Source organism: Carassius auratus, chromosome 44 (assembly GCF_003368295.1).
Source record: "Carassius auratus strain Wakin chromosome 44, ASM336829v1, whole genome shotgun sequence".
Classification (NCBI taxonomy): Eukaryota; Metazoa; Chordata; class Actinopteri; order Cypriniformes; family Cyprinidae; genus Carassius; species Carassius auratus.
In genome coordinates this window covers 10,185,094-10,212,515 of record NC_039286.1, presented here as the reverse complement: position 1 = coordinate 10,212,515, position 27,422 = coordinate 10,185,094, and the positions used below count along the sequence as shown (strand labels likewise).

General features: G+C 34.6%; 1 protein-coding gene across 3 annotated transcripts; it reads left to right on the top strand.

Annotated features, from left to right (window-relative positions):
- The first annotated feature begins 1,664 nt into the window (after positions 1-1,664).
- On the top strand, positions 1,665-27,078 carry LOC113062442 (sorting nexin-13-like). 3 transcript variants are annotated; one of them, XM_026232291.1, is made up of 26 exons: positions 1,666-1,828; positions 8,214-8,326; positions 9,102-9,204; positions 10,112-10,201; positions 11,727-11,848; positions 12,071-12,192; positions 13,331-13,435; positions 14,312-14,400; positions 15,467-15,550; positions 15,627-15,765; positions 15,881-15,969; positions 16,823-16,922; positions 17,009-17,205; positions 17,273-17,377; positions 17,480-17,612; positions 17,705-17,742; positions 17,832-17,901; positions 19,410-19,552; positions 20,566-20,673; positions 20,750-20,860; positions 22,636-22,797; positions 23,032-23,103; positions 24,198-24,343; positions 24,433-24,501; positions 24,580-24,692; positions 25,774-27,078. In XM_026232291.1, exons 1-26 carry the CDS (start codon positions 1,817-1,819, stop codon positions 26,004-26,006), a joined length of 2,868 nt encoding a protein of 955 aa, XP_026088076.1. In that variant the 5' UTR covers positions 1,666-1,816; the 3' UTR covers positions 26,007-27,078. The 3 variants fall into 3 exon arrangements, with proteins under 3 accessions (XP_026088077.1, XP_026088076.1, XP_026088075.1); XM_026232290.1 differs by having other exon boundaries at positions 19,377-19,552; XM_026232292.1 differs by lacking the exon at positions 22,636-22,797 and having other exon boundaries at positions 1,665-1,828; positions 19,377-19,552.
- Positions 27,079-27,422: the final 344 nt, after the last annotated feature.

The window sequence follows — 27,422 nt, the reverse complement described above, 5'->3', positions numbered from 1 at the left end:
GGGGATCGTGAATCATTTGTTTCAGTTCGGGAGTTCAGAGCGGGATCGCGAACCATTTGTATCAGTTCGGGAGTTCAGAGCGGGTTCGGGAATCATTTGAGTCAGTTTGGGGATCGCAAATAATTTGAATCAGTTCGGGAGTTCGGAGCGGGATCACGAATCACGAAAGATTCGCGCTCATAAATTTTCAAATTGGCCATAACCTTTAATTAGTTGCTGCCAACTGGGAGGGGTTATCCGCCCCTGTTGGCATCAACTGGTTGTGGGACTGACATGGAAATACAGTAAATGAAATCTAAATATGCAGTATGACCTGCCGGAGGATTTGTGCAACTAGAAACAGGTAAATGCATGATGCATTCAAATTAAATAAATGCATAAATAAATACAAAATAATTAAACTGAAATGTGAACATCATGCAATACTTCATGCTCTTGCAGCTTACACAGAAAATTGGCAATACATTGTGGAATACTTTAGTACTGACAAAAAAAATAATACAAATAAATAAAAAATCACAAAGTCACTTTTATGGACTTTTAAGTTAAATGTTCCCTTCTGGTGGAATGAACTCCCCAACTCAATCCGAGCAGCTGAGTCCTTAGCCATCTTCAAGAATCGGCTTAAAACACATATCTTCCATCTTTATTTGACCCTCTAACTTTAACACTCACTATTCTAATTCTATTCTTTGAAAAATATAACTACCTTTCTAATCTTTTTGTATTCTATTTTCTTTTCATTTATTATGCAATTGTATATATATATATGTGTGTGTGTGTGTGTGTGTATGTGCAAAGACCTCTAACTAGCTTGCTCTATTCTTTTTTTATTTTTTATTCTATCGGTTTTCTTTTTATTTATTATATTATTTAAAATCCCATGCTACGTGTACTGTGTTAACCTTACTGAGACTTGTTATATATCATTGCTTTTTGTTGTTGTTTTTGATTGCTTCCACTGTCTTCATCTGTAAGTCGCTTTGGATAAAAGCGTCTGCTAAATGAATAAATGTAAATGTAATGTAAAAATAATACATAAGAAAGACAAAAAATGAATGTATTCCAGCTGTGCATTTGAACATGTTTTATTGTGTCACATGTTCAGAGCACTGTAATCAGAACTGCTGTATCAGTGCTGGACCAGCATAATGCCTTCAGATGACGCACGATTTGTGAACTAATTTGATTGTGAAATATTTTTCCACAAGCCAGGGCACGTTGCTATCTTTAGATCGTCGATGCCAAACAGGGTTTGTGCTATTTAAATGTACCAAAGAGATAATCCAGCACGAGTCACGGGTAGGATAGGTGTGTCATCAGGCGCTGACCAATCACGGATAACGCTACAGGTAAACTTTTTGACTAGTATGCCCACTCTACAGCACCGCCCATTGGATAGTTGAGCAACAGCGCATGCGAAATAGAACACAATACGGCTCACGTCTAATGCTGATAATATAATTAAAAATGAGACACTTAATTAGAAAATATGTATTCATACATAGAAGTTTAATATAGGCTATATTAATCAATAAAAGATAGCCGCGTAGGTAATCTTCCGGGTGATGGAATCCTTCGAACCAATCGGAGCCCGCGTTTATTATCACGTGATCTCCCATCAGAAGTGCGCTGGACTGTGCGCTCTAGCTTTCGCGCGGAGACTTCTTGGCTTGTCGGGCTCGCGCTCATGGCGGCTGCAGGCAGGGCGCGCGCAGTCCCGAAGCGCCTCGGTTTATGAAACGCGAGAAGGAAGGAGACCGTTAAAAATGTGGCGGGGATAAACCAGACGACCACCGGTTTTACATTTTAAATAATGTTTGCAGAGGTAAGCCACGATTTTCCCCTCACTGCTCAGTCCGATTTGCTGTGTTTTCACTGTATCGAGCTGCTGCTAGCTTAGCCGTGTGTTACCTGAACAGGTAAACACATAAAGTACACACACATTGAAGTACACACACGGTTACACACATTAACGCACACACATTTTATATGCGGGATTACACGCAATAATTTGAAGAGATTAAATGTTTCTAAGCGCTGATAATAAGTCTGCAGCTAGCTCAGCTAACATCATCTGTATTTATTTACTCCATAAGTGTGTGTGTGTGTGTGTGTGTGTGTGTGTGTGTGAGAGAGAGAGAGAGAGACAGCTGTGTGTTTTCTGCGTGCTTCAGCTTGTTAATGTTGAGAACTGGTGGAAAATGACAGATGCGTCGTGGTATGTGTGTGAAACTTGCTACTGTTTGATGTTTGTATCTGGTTGTGTTTCATTTGAGATTCTCATCATGTTTTTGCACTAATAGGACACATATGATGAAGTAAAGTGACAGTTTTGAGTTTATGGGACAAGCAAAGCCTTGTTGTACAGATCACAACGTTGTTAATGATAACATACCTGATAACAGACACTTGTTTTGTGTGCTGCTACATTATTTCAGTATCTGATCATGTGTTTATATTAATTTAGAAACCTAACGTTTACCAATGTAACAACGCCTGTTTAACTGTGGGTTTTGTGGTTCAGGTCATGAATTTGTTAATAGGACGAGAAGCGATGTTATTTTAACCTGTCATCATATGTTTATTGTTTTTTAAATAAACAATTTAAATATAAAGTACACCTGAATTGGTGATGTATACATGCATACAGACAGATGATATTTACAAACATAAAGACAACAAATAAACATTCCTTTGTAAAGTGTATTATATTGTCTTATAACCATTACACCAAAAGCTAGTTTTACAAACAGTTTATTTTTTTTTTTAAGTTCAAATAAATGTCAACATCTGTCTTATAAAAAATAATTCAGTTAGGTGTTTTCTTTTAAAAATGCACGGAAACTTTATAAACTTAATATGCTTATAAATAAAAAACTTATAAATATATTCCCCCCCTATTTTATTGAATGATATAGAAAATTTTGGATAACTAACTTTCTACAGAATTTGAAAGGTTGTCTCAAAACAAGCAATGAGGTGAAATATTGTAATTAAACTTTGCACATTTATAGTTTACTGGGTAAGACAAACTTGCAGCAACTTTTTTGCAGAATTCTTTATTTTTTTTGATGAAGAAGCCAGAATTCTTTCCATTCCAGTGAGATGATAAAGTTGGTCAAGATAAACCCGACTTTAAGACTGGTCTTGTTTGTGAATGTTATTTCAGTTTCTGAGCATGCCGTTTTAAAGTGACAAACGTGTTTGGTCTCTCAGCAATCTTTAAACCAATGCAAATGTCGTGGTATAGTTGGTTTTGATGGCGAGATAACAGTGTGGTCTGCGTGACACTTATTTTGTTTGTGGATGTGCCATTTCAGCCACAAATGATAGTTTTAAAGCAAACTCCTGTTTTGTCTGTAAGTGACATTTAAAGGAATAGTTCAGCCCAAAATGAAAATTGGCTGAAGATTTACTCCCCCCTCAGCCCATCCGAGATGCAGATGTGTTTTTCTTCATCAGATTTGTAGCATTGCATCACTTGCTCTGCAGTGAATGGGTGCCGTCAGAATCAGAGTTCAAACAGCTGATAAAAACATCACAATAATCCAGTCCATCGGTTAACATCCTGTGAAGACAAAAGCTGAGTGTTTGTAAGAAACAACAAATTAAATTTATTTACACTTATTAAGAACAGATAGAATTAGAGGAATGTCATGCACAACAGGGTCGTTTCATGTTTGCTTCTGTTGTTTCCTCAGCACTCCATGTGTAAATATTAAGAAGTATGCATACTTGCACGGTACACCGCTGGGTTGTGTGTCACCAGAGTAATGCACAGCTGTAAATGGGCAGCACTTGAGAGTCAGGCTCGTATTTCCACCTGTTCACCTGTGCGCTGAATCTGTCCTGCCGTGATCGACATGCTCTCAGCGCGTGCCCTGTTTATGCCCATCAGATTCGTCAGATATCTACTCCTGTAAATCTTATCATCTGCTCATTATCAAAGCTTTGGGAAGCTCCTGGTGATGGGGTGTTAATTAGCTGGTATTATTACCGACAGGCTGTTAATTCACAAAAGCAGGAAGTGTTTGTTGTTGTTGTTGTTGTTTTATATATTTACAAAGCATTCAAGTTTGATATATAGATATAGATAATATAAATTTGTATTTAGTTTATATATTTCATCTTATTTAATAATAAATTAACTTTGGTAGATTGGTATAACTCCAGTGTTATTTTAATATCTGTTATATTAATATTTTATATTATAAATATATTTAAATTTTTTATTTTGCATATATATTTTATTTTAGAAGTTTTAGCAATTTTGTTGTCTTTTTGTGTCATTTAATATATTTTTTTTTTTTTTTACAAATAGTTGTAAAATATTTTCGTTTATTTTATTTTTTTAAGAAATATTTATAATATTTGTATATTTTACATTTTTCATTTTAGTTAGTTTTTTTTATTTTCGTTTTGGTTTTGTCATTTGTATTGGTTGTTTTTTTTTTACTTGTTTTATTTTATTTTTAGTGATTTAAACTTAAAAAAATTGAAATGGTGCTAAAATGTTAAAGTGCATAAGTAACAAAATGTATTTTAATTTTTTCATGTATTTTTGTTATTGTTTTATATAATTAGGTATAATTTTTTTTGTAAGTCTAAATGATAAAAACAAGAAGAGCAATAGCATGAGCAACTAATAGCAAACATTCTTTTATTTTCCTTTAAGAAAGTGTCAGTAAGCACAATGTGGTTTACAGAGATCTCTTACTCCTTTCTCTGTAAGTGCCAAGGTTTATATCTGGATTACACACAGTGTTTGGTCTCAGGACAGCGGTACTCGAGCCTAGGGTATTTACAGCTCTCTTAAAATAGACCTCGGTGACCAGCCTGAAGTAATGGTGAAGCCTGATGAGTTTGGTGCAAGAAACCTTTGGGAACTTCTCAGCACTTACTATGATCATTCACCATCCCACTTTATCAGACTGTGTATAATGTCCTTATCTCAGGATATGTAGACCTATAGTGCTTCCATGCAGCGCAGTGTTAATGAATTTCACCGTTTAAGAAAGTGGAGCTTGTTTGCAGCAGGTGATTGAATGACATTCGCTGGATAATAATCTTAACCTGACTAAAGTCTTCGCTGACCCGTCTTGTGAGGACACAGCAGGACAGAATGAGATCATCGCTGTAAAGAGGCCTTTTAACTCGACAGCTTTACAGCTTTCTGCTGAGAAATGAATGAGTAATTGGTTAATCAGGTCCCCTTGCGTCTGTCCTCGAAAGGTTTGGATGGAAATGATGTGATGTGCTCCGATGTGGAAACATGATGAAGGTAAAACAGCTGTTGGATTATTGTGTGTTTGATGACAAAGAGAGCAGCTTTAGTTTTCTAGTCCACCGTGGGCTCTAATCTGCTTTATCTTATTCTGGTGGCGATTAGGGCTGAAACATGTTTTTCAGAGCACATGGAAAGCTTATCGCAGTCAAGGATATTTTACAAACACTTAGATTGGATGTGCATTTGTGCAAAACTCTTTATCTAATGAACACAAAGCATAAGCTGCTTATATTAACCAGTGCATTGGACTTTTTTAATGACCTAGACTTTCTTAGCCGAGTTTTTGTTGGATTGATGTAGTTGTTAAAACAGGTGATAAAATCCCACAGACTTGCACTGAGTCACAGGACTCTTGTAAGTTGAGTCTTAAAATCTTTGCATTTTTTGGGGGGGCTGTATGTTCATCCAGAACACACAGAAAGACAATATACTTGTTTAGCTGTAATAGTGTTGTGTTGTTTGCTGATGTGTCAGAATAGTTTGGCCACTGCTGCTTCGCAGTCCTGTGACGCTCCACTCAAAGCCTGTTTGTTCGCTCCTCTTATGACACATCCATGCATTGTGTGGCTAAAACAGTCTCCAGAAAGCTATGGCAGATGCACAGTATGTCAGCAGAAGTCGTCATGAATGCTCTGCTGTGGGCAGAGGACTCAACAGGTGACAGAGGTCAGCGGGTCAGGACAAGGGTTTGTGTTCCTGAAATGAATCACAAGGTTAACTCAGTGCTAGAATCTGGTGTAAAGCTCTTGTGCAGCCAGACTTTTAACATTGAGGCTTATTCTGGTCTGCCCACTTTGACAGGAAGACTCCACCTGATTGACATGTGAAGAAACCATCCATTCATCTTTTATGTGATGTTTATAGGGCTCTATTGAAATGTTTTATTTTTTACCAAATGTTTTTTTTTCTGTTTGAATTTTTCTGGATTCCATTTGAATTGTTAAATTAAATGTTATTATTCAAAAAGCATGTCTAATTAATCGAGATGATTATATTTATACAATTTAACAGCATATTTAAAAGCTAACAAAATAAATTTTTATGGCCCTATGAAATGTTTTATTCTTTTCTCAAATGCCATTTTATTATTACCTAATTCTTTGTTTTCCATTTCCATTTAGGTTTCCAATTTAATGATTTAATCAAACATATTTCTAAGAAATGTAATTAATAAAAAACTACTTAATTTATTAATTTGTTTACAATAATAGGGTCCTATGTAGGGATGCACGATATTGGATTTTGGCCGATATTCGATATGCCGATATTTTCAAAATAATTTTGGCCGATACCGATATATATAAACATTTTCGCCTGATATATTTAAACTTTAATTTTACTGAAGAGAAATCCATGTATCTCTTCTGTACTGATTCTACCATAAATGTATTATTTTACAAATGTAGACAGACATTCACATCTGAAAAACAGGTCAATTATTTCACTTGGAGAATATATTGGTTTGGCTCATCGGCAGAAATATTCATATCGACCGATACCGATGATGGTCATTTTAAGCTTTTATCAGCCGATACCGATGTTGTGCCAATATTATCATGCATCCCTATCAAAAAGCATGTCTAATTAATCGAGATGATTATATTTATACAATTTAACAGCATATTTAAAAGCTAACAAAATAAATTTTTATGGCCCTATGAAATGTTTTATTCTTTTCTCAAATGCCATTTTATTATTACCTAATTCTTTGTTTTCCATTTCCATTTCGGTTTCCAATTTAATGATTTAATCAAAAATATTTCTAAGAAATGTAATTAATAAAAAACTACTTAATTTATTAATTTGTTTACAATAATAGGGTCCTATGGAATTCTTTGTGTATTAATTTTTCTGGTAAATTTTTTTTCTAGTTTTGACTTGATGCATTCACACAGAGAAATGCAGGAATCATATTTAAATTGTCTTTTTCTGGTGTCATTCACAGTCAGACACTCGTCCATATTGTGATTTTATTTCAGTGTCCTGACCTACTTTTGATTTATTCAAATTTGGACAAATTCCATGACCTTCCAATTTTAGGAAAGAATTCTGCACTTCCTCATTTTCCGCATCAGAAAGGGTTGAGTTCATATGGAACTAAAAAGTTATCTAAAATATCTTCATTTCTTTCTTTTACTCTTACTCTTTGCACTTTCTTTTCTCTCTTCTTTCTTTCTTAGTCATGTTCCTTTGATCATATTTTTGGCTGATGTTTATTTAAGCGGAGCAGGACACACTCCAGGTCCGACCCTCCAGGAGATGTGTGTGTGTGTGTGTGTGTGTGTGTGTGTGCGTTCAGCTCAGGAAGGGAAGCGCACAGATTGGGTCACCGGGTTTCCTCTCCTGGCAAAAACAGGAAAGCTGGCCATTGGACTCATTCACAGTCACACTCACTTCTCTCATCCGTGTCGTCTTAATTTGTTTCCTCCCTTCAATTGTGTTGAAATCCTTCACCTGTCTGCTGAGAGCGCCTGCACTGTGCTTTCAGTTCCTCTGGTTCTCTCTTATGATGATGAAGATTTGGCGAGATGGCCTGTCATTTCACTACTTTAATTGCAATGTAAGAGTGATAGTCTGACCCTTACTGATTATATCTGGCATTGCAAAACAAAGAGAGAAAAGCTTAATGTCTTTTACCTATATGTGCATGAAAGCAGAAGTTGATGCTGCTGAAATGATCATGCAAACTCGTAGAGATATAATATATAATTTGCATTTGCATAAATTTCTCTTCACCCACTAAACACTTTAGACCCTGATGATGTTCGCTTCCAGTTGTTCAGTAGCTGCGATCATGTCATGGTTTTCTTCTGTACAGTACGTTCAGTTGCACTGTATTCATGCTGCTTTCATTCAGATCAATCAATGCTCTTCAGCATGAGCCAAAGATAAGAGATAATGTCATCAACTCTGTGTGTTTCAGGCCAGTCTGTCCGTCTGGGGATGGGGGGGTCTGGGAGTCGTCCTCTTCCTCATCACATTTGGACCTTTTGCCATTTTTTATCTGGCCTTCTACATCCTCTGTTTCATCGGCGGGTAAGTGGATCACGGATACGTCTCATTTCAGTGCGCTTTAAACCGATAGTTCACCCAAAAATGGATTTACTCACCCTCAATCCATCCTAGGTGTATAAGACCTGCTTCCTTCAGACGAATACAACTGGAGTTACATTAAAACGTCCTTGTTCTTCCAAGCTTTATAATGGCAGTGAATGGCTGTTGAGATTTTGAAGTACAATAAAGTGCATCCATCCACCGTAAAGTATACTACAGATGGCTCCGGGGGATTAATAAAGGGGTACTGAAGTGAATCAATGCGTTTGTGTAAGAAAAATATCCAGATTTAAAACAAAACTATTAGAAGTACAAAATGAGGATTTGTAGAGAAAATTGTTTTCGAGATAAGCCAAGAGGAGACTGGTTTTCCTTTTGCTGTAAACAAAACTTGGTTCTCATGAGACTAGCGGAAACTAGAGATTACTTTATATAATGTTTTAAATATAGATATTTTTCTTACACAAACACATCAGTTCGCTACAAAAGGATTTTATTAAGTACTTTTTATGATGGATGGATGCACTTTATTGGACTTCAAAATCTCAACAGCCATTCACTGCCATTATAAAGGTCATTTTTTAATGTAACTCTGATTGTATTCGTCTGAAAGAAGAAAGCATTATACACTTGGATGGCTTCAGGGTGAGTAAATCATGGGCTAATTTTCATTTTTGGGTGAACTATCCCTTTGACTTCTTCAACACCTGTTGATGCTCTAGTGTGATGTTGCAATCTCGCTCTTCTGTCTTTCTAGGTGTTTCGTAGTGCTTCTTTTATTTGGAAAGATAAACTCAGAGAAACACTTGGAAAGGTGTGAACACTCCTACCTGCCATCGACACAGACGGCCATACTGAAGGTGTGCAAACTTGTCTTCCCTCGTATTCACCACAACACACAAAAGCATTTATAATGCATTTAATCTGTAAAATATGACCTGAAGATTTTTCTTACAACGTTTTAATAAAAAAAAAAAATTCAATTTTTAATTTAATAATAAAAGCTTATTAACATAAAAAACATAAAAAAATATTGTTAAAGTATGACTAGCTTTTTTTAAATTATTTACTTAAATGTAATTAAATAGTTTAATCATAATTTAATTGAATAAAATAAATAAAATATTTATTTTAAAATTTATCATAAATATTTATCATAAATAAAATATTTCTTTTCACTTTCACTTTCAATAATTTAATTGATAAAATTACTAATTAATATTTTTTTTATATTTATATTAATAAAAATATGTACATTTGCATTTTTTTAATTTCTGCTATATATATATATATATATATATATATATATATATATATATATATATATATATAAATAAATAAATAAAATATTTCTCCCAGAAATTCTCAAAAATTGCTGGTAATCAAATAAAGGCATAAAGCAATTAAACAATTAACCATTTAATTAATTATATATATATATATATATATATATATATATATATATATATATATATATATATATATATATATATATATATATATATATTATATTATATTGGACATTTTGGAATAAAGTGTTTGTTGATAATATAAAACCTTGGAAGTTTTTTATTTTTGTAGTTATTCATTTGGGAAGTACATTCTACCATGAATAAGTAATATATTTCTGTCACAATTTCTTCATATTTTGTGAAGACCTTTTGTGGAGGTTCTGTGTAATTCGTTAACATTTATTAAGAAAGTAAATTGCTCATTTATATTTCATGTTCAGCTTGTGAGTTTTAATGTCTTGTGTTTGTTTGTCAGGTTTTGGAGGAGATGAAATCCGAGTCCAAACCCATAAAGATTGATCGTCGTTTGACAGGAGCCAGTATCATAGATGAGCCACTGCAGCAGGTACTGTCCTCGTAACCAAACGGGATAAAAGAGCTTGAGGAACCTGTGGTTTTTCAACTGATGAGTTTGTCCAGACTGTCGAGCTTTCGCTTCACAAAAGCCATTTGTTTCCGCCCGTAACACACGTCAGATGCTGCATCAGCACATTTGAGAGTTTAGGCTGTACTGTTTTGTTCATAAAGCAGATGAGCACATGACACTGGTTTTCAGTCAGTGCTCTCACATGCTTCACTGAATCGGCTTTAAGTCTGCTTACAATGCATATATTCTGCTAGGGTCAGTTTTTTTAATGCTACACTTTTAGCTTTTATTTGGAAAACAAAGTGCTGTTTTTCTATAACATTAAGTGCAGTGTTTGTTTGCAGAAGTTGGACATACTCATTCTTTATATAAAGAGCTGGTTTCAAACGATATTAACAATAATGCAGCTGAGATTTTTAAGACTCCTGTGCAGGTCACGCAGCAGTCTTGGTTTTTGAAACAAAGCTGACGTTCAAAAGTGGTTCCTGATTTTTATTTCTTTTTTGTGGTTTAGTTTCAGTAACTGAAAAAGGTAAGACTGGATAGACTTGCAGATGTGAGAAAAAACACAATAAGTATCCAGTTTTCCATGATATGACTGCATCTTGTCCTATAGTATAAGACCTCTTCATGAGCGAAATCTTTGTGTAACTCATCCCATGTAAGTCTGCGGTTTTGAGGTAATTGCTTTAAGTTACAGACAGTCATGATAAGAGAGTGTCAGCAGCTCCAGCTCTCAGTCTGTTCTGCTGAGCTTCACATCTGCTCAGGAATGTCTACCCAGAGTCCTTTGCGGAGAAGTGATGGGTCACTGTGTCTGTGCCAAACTGAACTGATACAGAAAAATACATTTCCTTGTTGGGGCCTAATGAAATCCAATTTTTTTCCCTTTCCCAAATTCAGTTTATTTCTGTTAATTTTTTCTAGATTCCCTTAACAGTTGAATTAATTGATGTGCAATTTAATAATTAAACTTTAACAAATAAATAATTTATGATTATTTATTTATTTATTTATTTATTTTTACAATAATAAGGCACAATAATTTTTTTTTTTTTTTTAATTCAGTGTTATGTTTCTGGATTTCTGAAATTCTTCTCGAGTGTTTTATCATTAAATTTGTGAAAAACTACTATCATATATACACACATTCACAGCAACCTGTCAAAATAAAAGTTCAGTTTAATTTGAAGAAATTGTGACAGAAGTAAATTAATGCTGCACAGCAGACAGTATATCTGTTTATTATTATTATTAATAAAATTGATAATTCAAAATTAATTAAATTATTAAAATAAAGAAATGCATAAATACAGTTATACAGAAAAAAAATACAGACTGCATTTGATAAACAATAAAACCTTTGTTAAACTTTTAATAGACTGTATTAGATGTCAAATTAGTTTAACAGAATTCTGAAAAATGACAACAGAAGAACAGAATAAAACGGATTTGTTTGTTTGAGGGAACGCTCATCTGATCCTCTTCTCATGTCGCTCATCAGGTCATCCAGTTCGCCCTGAGGGACTATATCCAGTATTGGTATTACACATTGAGTGAGGATGAAGCGTTCCTCTTGGAGATCCGTCAGACGGTCCAGAACGCCCTCGTTGAGTTCTCCACCAGGTAAGACCCCCCATCCGACCCTTTTTTCCTCAGATCTGCTTTAAAATCACTTCTGTGTCCCCATGTGAGTAACTCTGGGGTTTTTTCAGGGATAAGGCAACACTTGAACACAAACCAAACTCTGCATTCAGATGTTCTAACACATTTTCCCTGGTAAACAGTGTTGAAATGGATGCTGTGTAGTCCGTGATTCATTAAGCGCTCAATATTTCCGCTCCTCAGGTCTAAAGAGGTGGACTGGCAGACGTATTTCACCACCAGACTGGTGGATGATTTCGCCAATCATCTGCGTGTTTTCAGGAAAGCTCAGGAGAGGCTAAATGAGCGAGAAGACCCGAAACAACGTAATGGTCATTCTCTCCTCTCCTCTCAGTTCACACGGTCTGCAAAACCTAAGCAAACAGTTTATCAGAGGCCATTCTGTAATACTGGTAACACTTCATATTTAATGGTAGCCAATGCATGAATTAACTTTAACAATGCATATACTGCATTTATGCATAACACACTATTTACTCATGTTTATTTACATTGGTTAATAAATACATTTGTTCATTGTTAGTTCATTAAATAATATTAACATAATTTATTTTAAGTACTGAAAACTTATATATAATATATATATATATATATATATTATATAATATATATATATTATATATATATATGTGTGTGTAAGTTTTCAGTACTTAAAATAAATTATGTTAATATTATATATATATATTTTTTTTTAATTATTATTATATTTTATTATATATTTATTTATTATTATTATTATATTTTATTATTTATTTATTTATTATTATTTATTTTTTTAAGCTGGTTGCCAAAGAAACATTTCTCACTTTCATTTAGTTTATATTGGTGAATTTAAATAACTAAAACTAAATCTGCAATAATTTTTTTATACTATATTAAGAGTAAATAAACAAATATAGTAATATTCAATTACTATTTTGAAATAAAATCTATTATTACATTTGAAATTTAATTATTAAAATTAAGACAGAAAATCTAAAAATAAAATAAATAGTAATATATATATTGCTATAACTGTATCTCAGTTATTGTTTGTTCACGTTTATCCGATTGTTAACGAATGGTAACAAATGAACCAGAATGTGAAGTGTTACTGTGTTACAGGTTTTCCAAACCCATATAACTTGATTTCCTCTTTGAAATGCAGAAGTAGATGTTTTGAGGAATGATAATAATAATAATACTATTTTTAATATTTAAATTTTTGGGTTAACTAACCTTGTAAAATAGAGTTGGATTAGAAGTGAGAAGTGCAACCTAGAGCCTTGTATTGCATCACAGCTGAATGGACGTTGTGTAAAGCTCAGTATCAGGTCTAAAACTGTCATAGCATGTAAAAAAGTTGATTTCCTAAAGCCAGTTCCTGAGCATCTTGATTGGGAACTTGATTTACTGACTCATAGTGTGAGCTTGTGCATGACGCCGTCTGTGTGTTTGCGGCAGGTGACTCTTCGGAAGAGTTGTTGGACTCGTTTTTTGAGGCGGAGGTGGAAATGGAGAGGAAGATCTGTAGAGATGTTGTCTGCATGTCACGCAAGGATGAAGAAGGTAAGACAAACACAGAGGATTTGTGTCTATAGACCGTTCAGAGACTCGAGCCCAGTGATTCAAGGCGTGCAATAGAAATAATTATCTTGGGCAGATCTTATAAGACTAGCAAAAAATACAAACACACACCCAGTTATTAATGCAGTCAAATGGTTATAGAAGAAAACAATGAACACATTTTTGGGTGGAGTGATTTTTGTGTGTTTAAATGTGCCCTGTGCACATCTGCATTCCTCCATCATCATCATCACAAATCATTTACTCAGCCTCATGTCTTTCTAAAACCAACTTCTGTCTTTCCATGGGGCACAAAAGGAGATGTTTTGATGAATGTTTGTGAAACGTGACCGTGAAAACTGGCTGCTTTGTGTAAAAAATGCACAAAAAACACCATTAAAGAGGTTTGTTGTTGAACTTGTGCGCTTCATTTAAACACATCTGAAGTCACACAATACAGGCAACCTTCACACAAACCTAGAATATAATCACTATTGGCTAGTAAATATTTGACACACACACACACACACACATGATTAGTGATTAAAACTAAAACTTGGTCACCATGTATGAATGCATATTTATCATTTTAACTTAACTTAGGACTGGTGGTGATGCTTAAGGTATTGTTGGCCATTTTAATTGTAGTTATAGTAATTATTATACTACTACTATACTACTACACTAACAATATACAGTTCACTAAAATTGAAGAGCTGCTGTGTTAATGAATATTAATCACGTTAATCAGCGTTACCTCAAACTGATTTGCTGAAATTTAAATAAGGGACAGGTCTAGATGATCGCCAGCCTGTAAGATCGCCCGTTTGCACATTAGCTCCGCCCACAACTGGAAAAACTGGTGTGTTTCTGGTGCAGGTTACCTGCGGGATCTCTGTGAAGTGCTGCTATACCTGTTACTACCTCCTGGAGATTTCCACAACAAGAATATGAGATACTTCCTCAAGGTGAGACACACACATGTGCAAAAACAGGCCCAAATTCATTCACATAACATCATAGCTTTCAGCTAATGTCATGACCAGATATAAAAGGGATGAAAACTGCAAAGCACCGTTTGTGTGGAGAAAACCCTTATAATATTAATAAATAAATACAAATTCATAAATACAAATATAACCCAAAAATATAAAAAAAGATTCAAAATATTAATAAAAAGTATAATAGTATCTCCGTGTCCAAAAAAGCATTGCTCTGCAGTATTTTAATGCATTTATAATTATTATAAATATTATATAATTGTTATAAATGCATTAAGCTACATTAATTTAATGCATTTATAGCTAAAGTAAAATATAAGATGAAAAACTTAAACCTATTAATTCTTGCCAAAGCAACTTCATTGAAAATAAATTAAGTACTAAAATTGCTAAAACTAAAAGTATTATTATTATTATTATTTTGCTGTTGTTATTTTTATTTGCTTTTTGTTTTCTTTCTCTATCTTGATCCCAGTCCGTTATATAACTTGTGCTTTTCACTGGGTGCTGAATAAAAATAATAAAGACATATAGCCTTGGCAAAAAAAGTAATTAAAATAAATAATTAATTAATTTCTTAAACTAAAAGTATAAAATAAAAAATATATAGAAATATAAAAAATTAAATGAGAGAAGCACATAACAAAATTACTAAAACTTAAACTTAATAAAATAGTAATAAAAACAAATAAAAAACAATATAAAAAAATTATATTGGTAAATACTATAAAAATATACCAAATAACACTGATTGTAATTTTAACAATTAATTATAAATTAATGTTCTAATTAGTGACGTGTCTAAATGATTCTCTGTGCAAATTGACAGTATATAACAAAAGCTGTTGATAAAGTGTAAATTGTATGTAATCCAGAACAATCCTTTGAGACACTAGATCTGGGATTAGCTTGGTTTTGGGTCCTGACTGATCTTGATGTTCAGAGGACAGGATTCGAGCTTCACTCTCGGTGTCTCGCACATGAGCAAACCTGTTGATGTAGATTAACTGATTGATTCTCTGGTGTCCTGCAGGAAGTTTTGGCCAGAGGTGTCCTGCTGCCCTTAATTAACCAGCTGAGTGACCCTGACTACATCAACCAGTTCATCGTCTGGATGGTGAGACCTGCCTCGGCTCTTACAGTCCAGAAGCGCGTCACGAATGACCTTTAACACGTTCTGCGTGTGTGTTTAGATTCGGGACTCCAGCTGTAACTACGAGGCCTTCTTGAACATCTTAAAGCTGACAGACAAAGTGGACGAGCTGGAGGCCGTCAAAGACAAAGTCCTGGAGGAGCTTCAGTACCTGCGGTCTCTGGACACGGGAGGAGACGGTGCACACGCTCACACACGCTCACACACTTACACTAATGTGTGGGAAAATATGAGTGCAAGCTCAGGGCTTTATAACAACACCGTTTACAATGTTCTCTCTGTCTCCACGCACAGATATCAACTTCATAAAGAATCAAATCAATAGTCTGCTCTTTGTGAAGAAAGTCTGTGAAACACGGATACAACGGCTGCGATCAGGGAAGGTAGACAAATCTCTCCTGCTTCATTCACATGTGCTTTATTATAATTCATGAATATTCATTCAAAGATTTCCGATTGTATATTTTTAGTCAATTTATGTTTAACAATAGTGTAAATGAAACATTTAATGATTCCTCTTAATCAGGGCTATTAAAGTTAACTGAAACTAGAGTTAAAAACCATTCAAACTTTTTCGTTTCTTGAAATAAAACTGAACTGAAATAAAAACATTTTATTTCTGCTAGTTGACAAATGTAACATTTCTCATTTTTGTTTTGTTTAACTTGATGTACTAAAACAAACTGAAATATAAATGCATAAAAAGCTATAGAAACATGTTTTAGAAACACACACAAAAATACTAAAACTATAATAAAAAAAATCATATATAAAAATGATTTAAAAATATAATAGTATCTTGATGCTAAAATAGCAATGCTCTTAATACATTTGCAGTCTGCATTAATGTTTAGTAGGAGTTTAATTTGTTATAATTAAGACTATATAGAATATATAATTAGGAATGTATAAAAAAATTGTAATTAAATATTAATAAAAATGATTAAAATAATTTAATTATGACAGAACATTATACAGATAATTAAAATAATTATAATAATTAAAAATAATGTTTATATTATATAAAAAAAATCTATTTTGAAAAATACAGAAATATCTATTGAAAAAAACATTATAAAATACACAATTAAAATTACATTTTAATACTTACAATTTTACTTTTTATAATCTATATTATTAACAGCAATTAATTCACCACTTGTTTAACAAATAATTCCCATTTAACCTGCAAAAATGACTATTTTGGACACATTTTGGTTGTTTTTTTCCAAACAGGAAGTTGACGCTTTGAAACTCGCCGCTAATTTCGGGAAGCTGTGTGTGATTCCATTGGAGCATATATTAGTGCACAACATCGCGCTGCAGTTCTTCATGGGTGAGTCGAGACGCATGCACACACACTTCTCATTCGACATCGTCAGCTTGTTCCTGATTGGCTTCTCTCTCTCTGTCTCTCTGTAGACTACATGCAGCACATGGGCGGTCAGGCGATCCTGTTCTTCTGGCTGACGGTGGAGGGCTATCGGGTCACGGCCCAGCAGCAGCTGGAGGTCTTACAGAGCAGCCAGAGAGACGGGAAGATTCAGAGCAGCCAGACCACCAAAGGCCTGCTGAGATCCGCCGCGCTCGGCGTCTACGACCAGTACCTGTCCGACAAGGTGAGGAGACAGTAAAAATACAGGAAGTGTCCATGAAGCCATGTTTGACCGCTTTATTTCCACTCAGGCCTCTCCGAGGGTGGAGGTGGACGAAGCGTCTGTAACCAGACTGGCTCAAAAACTCAGTAAAGAGGATCCCACACCAGAAATATTTGATGAAATACAGAAAAAGGTGATTACTGATTCTTTTTTTTTAAAGCAGTTTTTAAGCAGCATTATTATGTCTAATAAAAGCAATAAAAATCCCAGTTGATGAGCTGTCTGTGTTCCTCAGGTGTATGACATGATGCTGCGGGACGAGAGGTTTTACCCGTCGTTTAGGCAGCACCCGCTGTACGTGCGGATGCTGGCCGAGCTGGACATGCTGAAAGAGCCCAGTTACAGGGGTTCAGACGACGGGGACGGAGGTGACACACACACACACACACACACACACTACCAGATGAGCGTGTTTACACATCACCTCCTAAAACTCATTATTAATTCTCTGTTTCTCCAGAGTCATTCAACGGGTCTCCAACAGGAAGCATTAATGTAGTATGTCAAATAAAGCCTTTGTGTGTATATGAACATACATCATGCGTGTTTGAGTGTGTGAGCTGGGTTCTGATGCTGGTGTTTTGTAGTCGTTAGATGATCTCAGCAGCGGGAGCGTGGATGAGTCTGCTCAGCTTCATGCCTTTATCTCTGACACGGGTGAGAGTTTGATTTTAATAGTCTAATAAAACCGTTCAGTTACAAAAACATGCAGTGTGACCATCAAAATGTCATGTTGCTTAGTAAAAACCTTTTATTTTATTGCACCTGGTTGCAACATGATGAAACAATCTGCGGAGGTGAACCTAGTCAAGTATGTCTGGGTCATATTTCACCCTCGTAGCAAAAGAAACCAATAATAAATTTTATGTTAAAAGAAAATTAAGTCAATTTTAGGCTCCTCCCAGTTCGCATTATTGCAATGCAAGAAATATGTATTTAAATTGTTATAAATTACTTAAAGCATGCTCTTTATGTAATGGTAGTATTTGTTGTACTTCCTATAATTTATGATGGTTTTGTGTTGAATTAAAAAGGAAAATAAACTAGGGATGCACGATAATATCGGCACAATATCGGTATCGGCCGATAAAAGCTTAAAATGACCATTATCGGTATCGGCCGATATGAATATTTCTGCCGATGAGCCAAACCGATATTCTCCAAGTGAAATAATTGACCTGTTTTTCAGATGTGAATGTCTGTCTACATTTGTAAAATAATAAATTTATGGTAGAATCAGTACAGAAGAGATACATGGATTTCTCTTCAGTAAAATTAAAGTTTAAATATATCAGTATATATTTGTATATATATATCGATATCGGTATCGGCATCGGCCAAAATTATTTTGAAAATATCGGCATATCGAATATCGGCCAAAATCCAATATCGTGCATCCCTAAAATAAACTGTATTACATTAGTAATAATCACCATTATGAAATAATGAAATCATGTCAAAAACATCTTAAAGGGATAGTTCACACAAAAATGAAGTTTATGAGTTTGTTTCTTCTGCTGAACACAAAAGAAGATAGTTTGAAGAATGTGTGTAACCAAACAACTGACGGTAGCCATTGACTTCCACAGTACAGAACAAAATTCTGTTGAAATCAGTGGCTGTCTGCAAGCGTTTGGTTTCACACATTCTTCAAAATATGTTATTTTGTGTTCAGCAGTAACAATAAGTAAATGATTTTGTAAATATCTTTCATTTTTGTTTTTGAGGTGAAATATGACCTGTTTTCACCTGCAGACGATCTTCGAGTTTGTCTCTAAAGAGGCCCTGATTTCTTCTGAATTCTTTTCTGTTGAATTGAATGCTAGTAATGACTCGTGTAGATGTTAATACTCGGTGTGATTTCAGTGTGTCTTCTGCTCAGCTTTCCTCTCTTCTCTAGTCATCACTTCTTCTCATTTTCAAGCTTCATTTATTTGTCACTTTGTGTTGATTCTGATTCTGTGACACTATCATTCCATCAGCTTTATTTCTTTATTTTCTTACGCTATTTCTTCCCTCTCTCTCCCTCTGTGGCTTTGTCTTGTTGTCTTCTCTCTGCTGTGTCTCTTCTTCTCTTTCCCCCCGCACCATCGTCTCCATCGCTCCTGCCTCTCTTCTCCGGTGCTCTGAAGCTGATGCTTTTCTAAACCCACTTCCTGTGGCAGGCGTGTGTAACGATCACGGGAAGACGTACGCTCTCTACACCCTCACCGTCATACGCAAGAGCTCGGACGGCAGCGAGGACATCTGGAAGACGTACCGCCGCTACAGCGATTTCCACGACTTCCACATGCGCATCACCGAGCAGGTGAGACAGATTTTTAGTTCGTTGTACTGCCTTTAAGTTCTGCAGATTTTATATTATATTACTAGATAATGGAAAAAAAAGCAGTACATATTAAATCAACATGGTAGAAATGTGCTTAATTGCTTGAGTCTATTGCATTATTTATTTATTTTTTGGCCTGTCTTTGTGTCTTTATTACGATGCATCGCTGTTTAACACATTTGACCATGTTTAAAACACAAAAATGTGAAAAATAGCTGAATTCAAATAATATTTTTATTATAAAAAACAATAGTCACATCCATATATATTTTTAGATGAGATGGGGAAAAAAGGTTACCGTAATTGACAAGAATTTATATAATATCACATATATATATATATATATATATATATATAAGTTATACAGATTTTACTATTATTATATTTTTTTTACCATTATAAAATAAATATAACAAATCTGCAAAACTTAAAAGCAATACAAAAATCTACCCTGATATATACATTTTTGACAATTTGTTTGTAATTTTATTCTTAAACGTGATTAATAATGGCATAATTTTAAACTCTCATAAAAAAGTAAGTAAAATTAACAAATTTAAACATCTAAATAAATATGTATATAGCAAAAAAAGAGAGAAAAAAGAAAATTAAATATTAATATTAATAAAAAAATATTATTATTATGATGGGTGTTATTGCCATAAAAAGGCATTTACAGCTATCTGAATTTAAACATATTTGTGGATGTGGCATGTATTGTTTTTTATAAAAGATGTAATTTTAATCCAGACCTTTATCTGTGCTGGTTTTAATTAATCATTTTACACCTGGTAAAATGTGTTGAACAGCGATGTGGACTGCACCCATATTGATATCAGTTAGTCAAAATAATTAACATTTCTACTAAGCAAACATTAAAAGAGACGAGTGTTTAAATTCCGTGTAGTTTTGTGAACACAGAGTCCATGTTGTTCTGGTCTAATGTGGTTTGATAGATGTGGTGTCTACTAACCCATGTGTCCCGTCTTTAGTTTGAGACCCTCAGTCCGATTCTCAAGCTTCCTGGTAAAAAGACCTTTAACAACATGGACAGGGAGTTTCTGGAGAAGAGGAAGAAGGACCTGAACTCTTATTTACAGGTGGGTCAGACCGGGACGGGGGTTTATTTAGCCTTCTGCTGGCTCGGGTGTGCTGAGAGCCGAGTTTGTCTTACAGCTGCTGCTGAATCCTGAGATGGTGAAGGCCTGTCCCATGCTGGTGCCCTACATCTATGACTTCCTGGAGAACAAAGCCTACAGCAAGGGCAAAGGAGACTTCGCACGCAAGGTGAGGAACGCCACGTTCACAAAAGCTTCAAACCATCAGTGAAGGGTGGGAGATTTAGCTGATCAAGTTATATCGGGATATAATCTAGGCATTCACACCGCATTTTCATGCATACATGCTCCAGCATTAGAAAAACAAATGAATATGAGAATAAAAAAAGCCAGATAATGTCTGATGTCTTTAACCCTTATGCGTTGTTGGGGACGTTTTCGTCCACTAGGGGGTAAAGTTGAGTCTTATTTTGGCCACAACTTTCTCTGTGTTTCAGCTAATGGAATGAGTTTTGGTGACAAATCTTATTTTGACCCATATTTTGGGAAAATGCTTTGAAAATGTTCAAAAACTCAACAATACACTGTGGGCAAATTCACTACCCTTTCGGGATGTTCGTGGATGAAAACATCCACTAAATTAAACTGCTGTAAATCAGTATCAGATAATTTTTTTGTATAAATCTATTAATCAACCTCAGTCCTGATAAAAAAAAAATCCAAGATTTTAACTCTTTAATTACCAAGTTCATAAATGATGTCACTGATTTGGGGAAAAAAACACAATATGACATATTTTCAATATAAAAAGTGATTGTGGACTGGATTTTTTTTTACTTTTTATAATAGTCTTGGGCATGTCAAAGATTACTAACAAGATTGGCTTTGATGCATTGTTAGTTTTTGTGCAGCATTCGATTTTATTTTTATTACATTTGTTGTTGGTGGCTGTTTTTGCCCCATTGACTTCCATTATAACAACATTTTTACAGTTGATCACTAGGTGGGACCATTAACCCTTTAGAAAAGCCTGTGCAAAAAAAAGGCTTAGTTTCTGGCTTGTATATGGAGTTATATAGAGTATAACATCAAATACAGAAAAAAAAATTCCAGCCACAATTACTTTTATACTGAAAATAAGGCTTTTTTTTTTTAAATCAGTGACATAATTTATGAACTTGGCAATTAAAGGGTTAAAATCTTGGGTATTTTTAAAAAACATTCGGTAGTTTTGACCAGAACTGAGGTTGATTAAAGGATTTATCCAAAAAAAAAAAAAAAATGAAAAAAATAAATAATTATCTGATACATTTTTACAGCAGTTTAATTGAGTGGATGTTTTCATCCCGAACATAACGAAAGGGTAGTGCATTTGAACAATGCACAAGGGTTAAAAGAAGACTCTTCTTTTATTTTTCAGGATTCTTTGATGAATAGAAAGTTCAAAAGAACAACGTTTATTTGAAATTGAAATCTTTTGTAACATTATAAATGTCTTGATTTATCAATTTAATGCTTCCTTGATGAATAAGAGTATTCCTTTATTGAAAAAAATTATTATATCGACCCCAAACTTTTGAAACAGTGGTGTATATTTTAGCAAAAAATAGTGCTTTAAATTAAACATGCAGACATATATTCATTAATCATAAAAACAATGCACTGAATCATAAAACACTAATACAATGATATAATAAACCCATAGATGCAATCGTAATATTCTTCTCATCATTTTGATAGATGCATGGATAGATAGAGAGAGCGACAGACTGAAGGGGCGTTCACACAAACTGCGATTTGCAGCGGTGAAGTTAGCATAAGTCATTAATTTTCAACGATAATCTTAAGAATAGTGAAAGTTGAGCCGGTTTAATGTGAATTAAAGCAGCGGTAAAGACACAATCTGAATGCTGCAGTTCAGTAGGAACAGTGATGAATGACTCCAGAAGGGAGCGTCCTACAGCTGTAAACTTTAAACTTGTCCTGTTCTCTGGACTCGGACAGATGGACACGTTTGTGAATCCTCTCCGGAGCTCCATGAGGAACGTGTCCAATGCCGTGAAGTCACTGCCGGACAGCCTGGCCGAGGGAGTGTCCAAAGTCTCGGCGGACATGGGCCGCATGTCCGAGAAACTTGGCCAGGATATTAAACAGTCCATATTTAAGGTAGAGCACGCCTGGAGGATCTCAGAGCACTTGTGGGAAATGCACAAAAGACCAGATGTTTCACGAACTTGACGCTTTGCATGATGGTTGATGTTTTGTGTGACTGGGACACTTTGTGCCGCTTTCTCATTCATTTCATATGCATAGCTTGAGCGGGGATGTAGGAAGTGTTTGCGCTCGACTGGTGTGATTTTAAGAGGTATGTCACTAACTCCAGATGTGTCTGATCCACAGGTGCCTCCTTTAATCGCAAAGTCTGACATCGATCCCGAACACTACCGCATCTCGGCCCAGCTGGACGAAAATGTGAGTCAACATCGAATCAAAAACTTGACCAAATCACTCCAACACAGCCTCAAATGTTTTGTTGCACAATACGTGTAAGACAACAATAAATAATGACATTTATTTTAATAATTGTAAATAGCAATTCTAGTGCAAGCTGTGTGGGACAAGACATCCATAAATATTGGTGTTATATTTCCCCGCAAATTATTATTTTTCTTTAATTTTATAGTATGTTTATTAGCAATATATTCTTTATGTTTGTATTTTAACTTTATTATTATTATTATACTCTATATTACAGTACAGAAATACTCTATTTTACAGTACAATAGTATTATCATAATATTTTATTTCTTTATTAATTTTTATTTGTTTATAATTAAGTAAAATAAAATATTATTCATTTTATTACCAAATACTATTTAGATTTTACGGTAAATTAATGTAGTAATACATATCTTTGTTGTTTTTTATCTTTTAAAGTAATGCTGTATTAAATATATTGATAATTTATCGTTTTTATTTGTATAACTTAAAAATATATATTCATTATTATTAAGTACTCTATTTTACAGTATAATATTATTATCATAATATTGTGTTTAAATGATTTTATATTTTTTTTACTTTAATAAAATATTATTATTATTATATTATTATTATTATTATTATTATTAAATGCTCATTTTATATTTTGCAGTGCAATAGTATTTTACCAAAGCCATGTATTTCTTTATTAATTATTAATTGATTCTTATAATTATTACGTTTACACTCTTTATTTATCATTTAATAAAATAATAAAATTTATTATTATTATTTTATTCATTGTTATCATCATTATTTATTAAATATAGATTTTATTTTATTCTACAGAACTAGTATTTTACCAAAGTAATGTATTTCCTTATTAATTTATATTTTGTATAATTGAAAAAAATATATATAAGAAGAAGAAGAATTGTCTAATAAAAAAAATAATTAATTTAAAATAATTGATCTATTTTAGTTTGCATTCCTGATAAATGTTTCCATGGCTTGGAATGAGATTTGCATGAGACGGTAGAGTTGAAGCCGTCAGTTTAATGATGTACACTTGTTCTGATGCACAGGGGGATGATAATATCCCACTGAGGGTGATGTTGCTGCTGATGGACGAGGTGTTTGATCTGAAGGAGAGAAATCAGTGGCTGCGCAGAAACATTAAAAACCTCCTGCAGCAGCTGATCCGAGCCACGTCTGGAGACACCATTAACAGGTGCCACAGACACACACTCATACAGACTCACAAACGCTTGCATCTCTGCTCTCTGCTCAACGGTGAACATTCGTTTCCCTCCACTGCAGGAAAATCGTGGATCATGTGGACTACATGACCTCGCCTGAGCAAGTGTCTGATTACGTGAAGAGATTCAGGTGATGATTTCACTCGCTGTCTGTTTGGACGTGTGTGTGACTCTGCTGCTGATTCTGACTGGGTTTTTGACTCGACAGAGACTCTTACTGGCCAAACGGGATCCTGGCCGAGACGCCGCCTCGCAGAGACAGAAGCTTACGCATGAGGACACGAGTCGCCGCTAAGACCACACTCCTGGGCGTCATGCCAGGTACACACACACACACACACACACATTACAGCCTGGATCTTATGACACTGCATAGACTATAGTGGAAAATCAGATCACACTATATATATTATCATATAATCCAAAATATTTAATAAATACTGTACTATTCAAAAGTTTGGGGTCGATAACATTTTAAATGTTTTTGAAAAATCTCTTCTGCTCACCGAGGCTGCATTTATTTGATCAAAAATACAGTAAAAACAATAATATTGTGAAATATTATTACCATTTATAAAAACTGTTTTCTATGTGAGTATCTGTTAAACTATAATTTATTTCTGTGATGCACAGCTGTATTTTCAGCATCATTCCTCCAGTCTTCAGTGTCACGTGATCTTCAGAAATCATGAAAATATGATGATTTGCTGCTCAAGAAACATTTCTGATTATTATTATTAATGTTGAAAGCATGATCCATAATATTTTTAGGATTCTTTGATTCTTTGCAGTGTTTATCTGAAATAGAAATATTTTGTAACCTTAGAAATGTCTTTGCTGTCATTTTTGATCAGTTTGAATAAGTGTTATTAAAAAATAATAAAATAATACACAAACCCCAATCTTTTGAATGGTAGTATAATACATGTATGTTTATATAATAATATATACATACAGTATATAGTGCCAGGGTTTATAATGATTAAAACAAAAAAACAAAAACCATAAAATCAGTTTTTTACTTGAAATAAACATTAAAATAGGATATTTAAATTTAAACATTTAAAATGCATTCACTTAGTTTAACTTGATGTACTAAAATAACTATATAGACATAAAAAACATACCTAATAAAAATTAAATGAAAACATAAAATACGTGAAGTACGTTAAATTCAATTTGTATATATACAGTACCTTACGTAGAGTGATCTAGGAAAGATTATTTATTCAGCTTCTAGATGATCTTAATTTCTAGAAACTGACACTTAAGACTGGTTTTGTGGTGCAGGGTCACATATTATCGTCTGCTAAATGTGACTATTTTGTGCTATTTTGAATAAAGTGGCTTTGAATCTATTATGAAATGCTTTATACAAATTGAACTGTTCTCCTCCCGTCAGATGAGTTGAAGCACATCATCGGAGCAGAAACCACACGTAAGGGCATCCTGCGCGTCTTTGACATGTTCCAGCACCAACCGCTGAACCGCCGGCTGGCCTGCGTCTTTCTGGAGCGCTTCCTGGAGACCTTGTTTCCTCAGTACAGGTTCCCCGAGCTGTTCGTGAAGCTCCACTCGCGCTCGCCACGCGTGCTCAGATATTCACAGAAACTGCGCAGCTTGCACAAGAGGTGACAGACGGACGGAGAAGGAGGAGGGAAACCGAGCCACCCGAACGGCAAACGCTCAGACACACACCTTCCTCTCAGTGCCTCCTGGCTGCTCTCCTTTCAAGCACTGTACTGACACGGCCGTAGCATAGAGGAGTCATTTTATCATCCTGAAGCCTTCAGCACCTCACTCACGTCTGAACCACTACGAGAGACTGAGCGATCTCTCTCCGTTTGCCGTGCAGATTTCTGATCTGATGTTCTGAAGGACACTGTGTAGATAGATACTGGGTTATTTTGGGTTCGTTTTGTATTCGGCATTGGTCGCCTCATCGTCAATACTGTATGGTGGAGGAAATCTGACCGAAGCTACTATGCACCTTAACACACTCATTACAAGCAGAATCATCTGAGGAGGCTCGGCAGCGTTGTATTATGATCATTTTGTGGCACTGAAACTGAAATAGGCGTAACGTTATCCCTCTCAGCCTTTAGCTTACATGTAATATTTAAGATAATCGAAAATGATTTAAAGGAATAGTTAAAATTACAATTTGGTGAAAGTTTACTCCCCTTCAGACCATCCAAGGTGTAGATGAGTTTGTTTCTTCATCAGACATGGAGAAATGCAGAATTGCATCACTTGCTCTGCAGTGAATGGGTGCCGTCAGAATGAGAGTTCAAACTGCTGATAAAAACATCACAATAATCCAGTTCATCAGTTAACACCTGGAGGAGAAGACAAAAGCTGAAATAAAATCCATCATTAATACGTTTTTAACTTCGAACCATTGTTTCCGACTAAAATACAAGTCCATAATCATTAAAAAAAGCTTCCTCCAGTGAAAAAAATCGATCTCCTGTTATTTCTCACATCAAAATCCATCCACATAGCTCATGATTTGTTTTGTTGAATGGTGTTTGATCTGTGCAGATTTCTCTCCTGATTCAGACAAGATGACTTCCACTGGAGGAAGCGTTATTATGGATTATGGATTCATATTTTAGCCAGAAGCGATGGTTTGAAAACAGCTTAATGATGAATTTGTATTTTACAAACTTGAAGATTTTCACTTCTCTAGACGTTAACTGATGAACTTGATCATGTGGATTACTTGGGGGTTATTGTTATGTTTTTATCAGCTGTTTGGACTCTCATTCTGACGGCACCCATTCACTCCAGAGAATCCATTGGTGAGCAGGTGATGCAATGCTACATTTCTCCAAACCTGATGAAGGAACAAACTCCTGCATGGCCTTGAGTGTGAGTGCACTTTCAGCAAACGTTCATTTTTATCTGAACTTTTTCTGTAATAATGATCTGAAGCCCTCAAACGTATCAAAGCGGACAGAGATGGTGGAATTCAAGCGTAGAGATGTTCACAGAGATATGCTTTAACGAATGTACGTGTCGATGTTTGTGTGCGTCCTGTTTTTATAA

Coding starts and splice junctions, on each gene's coding strand:
- LOC113062442 (XM_026232290.1), top strand. Junction 17,206..17,272: donor ACCAGTACCTGTCCGACAAG/GTGAGGAGACAG, acceptor ATTTCCACTCAG/GCCTCTCCGAGGGTGGAGGT. Junction 17,613..17,704: donor TTCAGACGACGGGGACGGAG/GTGACACACACA, acceptor CTGTTTCTCCAG/AGTCATTCAACGGGTCTCCA.